The following is a 4938-nucleotide window of genomic DNA, read 5'->3' as shown; positions in this document are numbered from 1 at the left end:
CACACAGGCCCCGGCCGTCTAGGGGCCGGCCACACAGGACGCACTGGCGCTGGCAGCACACAGGCCCCGGCCGTCTAGGGGCCGGCCACACAGGACGCACTGGCGCTGGCAGCACACAGGCCCCAGCCGTCTAGGGGCCGGCCACACAGGACGCACTGGCGCTGGCAGCACACAGGCCCCGGCCGTCTAGGCCGTCTAGCCCTCTGCTTCCTGGCACATGCTGAGCTGTTTGTTCCTTGGCAGAAGTGGAAACTTCGCTGCCAAGCTGACTCACCAGGTCAGCGATCGGAACAAAGGCGTCACTTCTGTTCCTTTGCCCTTCACGTGCGCTTGCACAAGGACAACGTACTGCAGAAAGCCCGGTTTCCAGAAATGACTGAGCAGCGAGCAGAGCTTCCCACAAACCTGCCGTGGGGCGGGGCCCGGCTCTGGACACGTGGGCCTAGCACTCCAAAGCAGCAGCTACCTCCCACGGACCAGTCTCTATGGCCAGCAGGCAATACCTGATGTTCCGGTATCTTCCAGAAGGTTGTTCAGCCCCAGGGCCCTAAGGGCCCAGCCACGGGCTCTGGCCTGCCCACAGCCAAGTCCAGGCTACCACAGGCCCATCAAGACCCCATCCACCTCCAAGTGAGCACAGAGGGTCTAGGGCCGCACACCTCAGTGCGTTCTGGCTGCAGCCCACCCCACGGCACTCTAACGGCACACAGGATGTATCTGCAGGAAAGCAAGAAGCACCGCGCGGAGGCAAAGCCTTCTGGGGAGCTACTTAGGGAGGCTGAGGCAGCTTGTGTGAGCAGCTGAGCCTGAAAAAGATCAAAGCAAGGTGGGCACACTCAAGCTTGGGGTCTGTCTACCCAGCAATGGAGGGCTGAAGTCCACCCTGAACCCTTACCAGGACAGACAGAGCTGCTGGCACAGGACTGGGCTCTATTTAGGGTCATTTTGGGAGACTGCACAATATTCTTGCAGCTGCTGCCCAGCCCTGCTATGCTAAGACTTGAGTGGACATTCCCTCTTCTCCCTCCCCCTCCCCAGCCCAGCCCAGGAACAGGCCCTTGTTTGGGAAGAGGGTCTTGAAGGCTGACGCTCTTATACATCTGGAGACAAGCCTTCCTGGATCTAGGTAGGCCCAACCCTGGTGACCATCGTCCCTACGAAGATGGAGAGGAGTCAAAGCCATACAGCCAGAGAGCTGGGCAGCGCAGACTCTCTCCCGGGACCCACACTGTGCGCCACAAGTGTTTCTCAGAGGCCGCACAGGAGCAGGCCCTGCACAGACCTCCCAGCCCCCAGTCCCCGGCAGCTGCCCACATTCCCAGAGCGAACAAACAATAGAGGGCCCCACAGTGCACTAAGGCTGGAGAGCTCCACACACAGGCTGCACAAGGCCAGACTGCCAACTTGGGGGCCCCAGGACTCTGGAACAGAAGGAATGCAAAACACACTCTATCAAGTCCTGAGAGGAGAGATGCGACTGGGCCCAGATTCCAAGGAGTCCCAAATGAGCACAAGTACCAGGGCAATCAGTCATGGTGTTGAACTCTGGGCTTGGGTGCTGTCCCAGTGTTCTTCAGCTCAAGACTAGCGCTCTACCACTTGACCCACAGTGCCACTTCCAGTTTTCTGGTGGTTAAGTAGGGATAAGAGTCTCACGGACTTTCCTGCCCGGGCTGGCTTTGAACCGTGATCCTCAGATCTCAGCCTCCTGAGATCTCAGCCACCTAAGTAGCTAGAATTACAAGCGTGAGGCACCAGCACCGTCCAGGTCACCAAGTTCTTAGGTTCCAGGAAATGCCCTGTCCTCAGTGGGTGGAGTGCCCAAGGAACAGCCAGCTGGCCACTTCTGTCTCCTCCAGACCTTCAGGAGGCGCTCTGGTGGCAGTGGAGTCTCGGCCCCAGCTTCCCACTTCTCTGTTGACCACCATGCTGGCTGGGCCAGCTGTCCCAATCAATACCCATAAGCGTACGGCTGCATTGGATGTACCTGGACCCCCTGACAGCCAGACGAGCCCGTGCCCAGGGATGCAACCCGGGCATCCCAAGTCATCTACACAGCTGGCGTCTCTCCCGTTCTTGGTCAGTCCACCCCTCCCAACCCAACAGCCTGAACAGCACTCACTCTCCTCGTCCACTTGAAGCTCCTCGTGGTTCTTGATGGCACCAGCAACTTCCTTCTCATTGTGGCCTTTGCTTGCCAAAAACTTCACTTTGTATTCATCCCAGGACACACGGCCTGGAAGAGGAGACTGCCCATCAGGGTGTTTAACAAGGAACGACGTGAAAGCAGACAGCTTCGCCAGTCCTGGGCCTCAGCCCTGTCCCTGAGATTCTCTTGCTCAAGGCTAGCACTCTACCACTTGAGCCACAGCACCACTTCTGGCTTTTTCTGTGTACATGGTGCTGAGGAATGGAACCCAGGGCTTCCTGCATGCTAGGCAAACACTTTACCACTTAGCCACCTTCCCAGACCCAAACATCAAACTTCTAATGAGAGCAGATTTTCTTTTTTCTTTCTTTTTTTTTTTTTGTGCCAGTTCTGGGGCTTGAACTCTGGGGCTTCAAACCATGATCCTCAGGTCTCACTTCCTGAGTAGCCAGGGTTCCAAGCATGAGCCAACAGCGCCTGGCTTCTTGGTTTGTTTATGACATGGAACATTCCTATGCAACTCAGGCTAGCCTCATACAGTTGATCCTCCTTCCTCAGCCTCTGAGTACTGGGATTACTATCTTGTGGAGCTACTGTGGTTTTCTCAGTTAAAATACTTGGGTCACGTTTGCTATTTGTTCTATGCCCTACAACTTCAACAAACATTAGCCATTAGCCATGTGAAAACAACTCTGGTTGAATTCAGTCAGTGGGCCTCAGTGCCCTTCCCCACAGCCTGGCCTCCAACTCTGGCCTCCACTTTCTACTTCCATGGCCTGAAGTCTTACCTTCAAGGTCCCACTTGACCAAGTCAGCACACACCGCGGCCCCAGCCACAGCACCTCCTGTGTGGGCCCACTTACCATCACCATCAGGGTCGACAGCTCGGAAGTGCAGCTTGTTTTCCCTGACAGCCTCCTGGAAGTGCTCTGCCGTCTTCTCCATGATCCAGCGCTGCATCTCCTCAGCACTGATCCGCCGGTCAGTGTTCACATCTACTCTGAAGGCAGACACACGGATAAAGACCCTCCACAGACATATGGACACTGCTTGGCCCTAGGAACACCTCTGTCATCAACAGTGGTACGAGGCGCCTGCTGGCCAGGAGGGAACACTGTGTCGGGGCAGGAGCTGCTACTTTGGTGGCAGTGTGTACACTGGTTATCAGGACCAGGTCCACCCTCCAGTCATGGCTTCCAAGGGATTGTACTCTGTTTTATTTTAGTGCTAGGGATTCAACCCAGGGCCTGGCACATGCTAAGCAAGAGATCAGCCACGAAAGCCACATCCCTGGCTTTGGACAACCACACAAGCATATTCTCATCCATGGAGAATTACAGAATTCAGGGCAAAGACCCTGTGTGGACCTCATGTTGTGTCCAATGAAGAAAGAGGAAGAGACCCAAGGCTTTGGGGACAGAGCCACAGGGGCAGATTACACACAAAACGGAGGGGACATCATGAGCTTGCTTCACCTGACTGACAGTCAGACACTCTCCAGGGCCCTCCTGGGGCAGGCCCCTAAGTGGTGCTAGAGCCTGCAGAACCATTCTGTGTCCAGCCCCGTCTGCTGAACCAGCCTCCAGACAGGGTAAGCCCACACACTGCTCCAGAGAGTGCAGACGCGTGGGAGTCTGACTCCTGTCGTCCTGGCTGGGAGGACCCGGGCACAGCGTGGCCGTCCGGCTCTGGCTCTCCAAACCCTACCCACCCAGGGTCCTGGAGGAAGACTTGGGGCTCCCACTAGATCCTCAGCTCACACACTGCACCCCTGAGCAGACACTCGCAGCAACTCCCCCAGCACCTCACTTCCCACACTGGGCGACCAGGCAAGTGGGCAAGCAAACCAAGGTGCCCTTCAGCCAACGCATGGGTCACCTACTTGGAGAAGATGACCATTAGCTTCCTCCGGCTCCTGCGTGGCTCTGCATCTTCATCAAACCCATCCATGTCCTTCCCCAAGAAGACCTCCTGGTGGAAGTCTTTGTTGAGGTGTCCATCCATCTCCAGCTTCACCCCATTCAGGTGGTCCGGAGGCAGGATTTCATTCTCTTCTTTGTTGGCTACTCTCTCCCGAGTGGACGAGTGATTGGCAGGTCGGGCAGACACATCCATCAGAAGGATGAAGCCCAGGAGCCAAAGGCACTGGGCAGCTAGACCACAGAGATGACCCTGCCTGGATGTCATTGCTGCCAGCTAGACCACAGTGGGTGCCTGCAAGGTGTGAGCCAAAAGCTGAAGACAGGCAAGTGGCAGGGAAGGAAGGGAGCTCCCAGCTCAACGTAAGAGCCCCAGCTACCAGAGAGAAGGCTGAAGGCAAACGGTGGGCTTCAGGCCCCAATGAGCAGCTAATGGTCTACAAAAGAGAGAAAGAGACCCATCATTTAGTGGAACGGGGCAAGTACTTCACCAAACGCTCATTTTATAACATGAGACACAAGTCCTCAGCTTATAGACTCAAGACCACACATGGAGTTGGGTATGGTGGCACACGGCTGTGATCCCAGCAACCACAGGGAGAAGCAGGACCGAGAGTCCTCGGCCAGCCTGGGCTACACAGTAAGACCCTGTCTCAAAACCAACGCCACGTGCAATGTCATCCTCCCTACAGCACGGTACACAAGTCTGACTGTCCCCCCAACAGATGCCAACTTGAGCACGGTGACCTTAGCTAAGCCACCTTACCTTCCTGGACTCAGCTTCTCACCAAGAATGAGGACTCCTCCCCTCCCACTGAAGGCTGTGCCAGGACCGGGAGGCCTCAATGCAGGGATGACAGCGGACGGGGG

General features: G+C 56.4%; 1 protein-coding gene across 1 annotated transcript in view; it reads right to left on the bottom strand.

Annotated features, from left to right (window-relative positions):
- Positions 1-4498, bottom strand: part of Sdf4 (stromal cell derived factor 4) — a 7841-nt gene extending 3343 nt beyond the window's left edge. The window contains exons 1-3 of the mRNA XM_013013915.1: positions 4032-4498; positions 3013-3149; positions 1862-2236 (exon numbers count right to left, since the gene is read on the bottom strand). Coding sequence (XP_012869369.1) covers positions 1862-2236; positions 3013-3149; positions 4032-4336 — 817 coding nt within the window. The 5' untranslated portion in view covers positions 4337-4498. The remainder of the gene's footprint in view (positions 1-1861; positions 2237-3012; positions 3150-4031) is intronic.
- Positions 4499-4938: the final 440 nt, after the last annotated feature.

This window comes from Dipodomys ordii, unplaced genomic scaffold, assembly GCF_000151885.1.
Source record: "Dipodomys ordii isolate 6190 unplaced genomic scaffold, Dord_2.0 Scaffold22, whole genome shotgun sequence".
Taxonomy (NCBI): domain Eukaryota; kingdom Metazoa; phylum Chordata; class Mammalia; order Rodentia; family Heteromyidae; genus Dipodomys; species Dipodomys ordii.
Note: the sequence above shows the minus strand (reverse complement) of the source record. Positions and strands in the feature narration are given on the sequence as shown.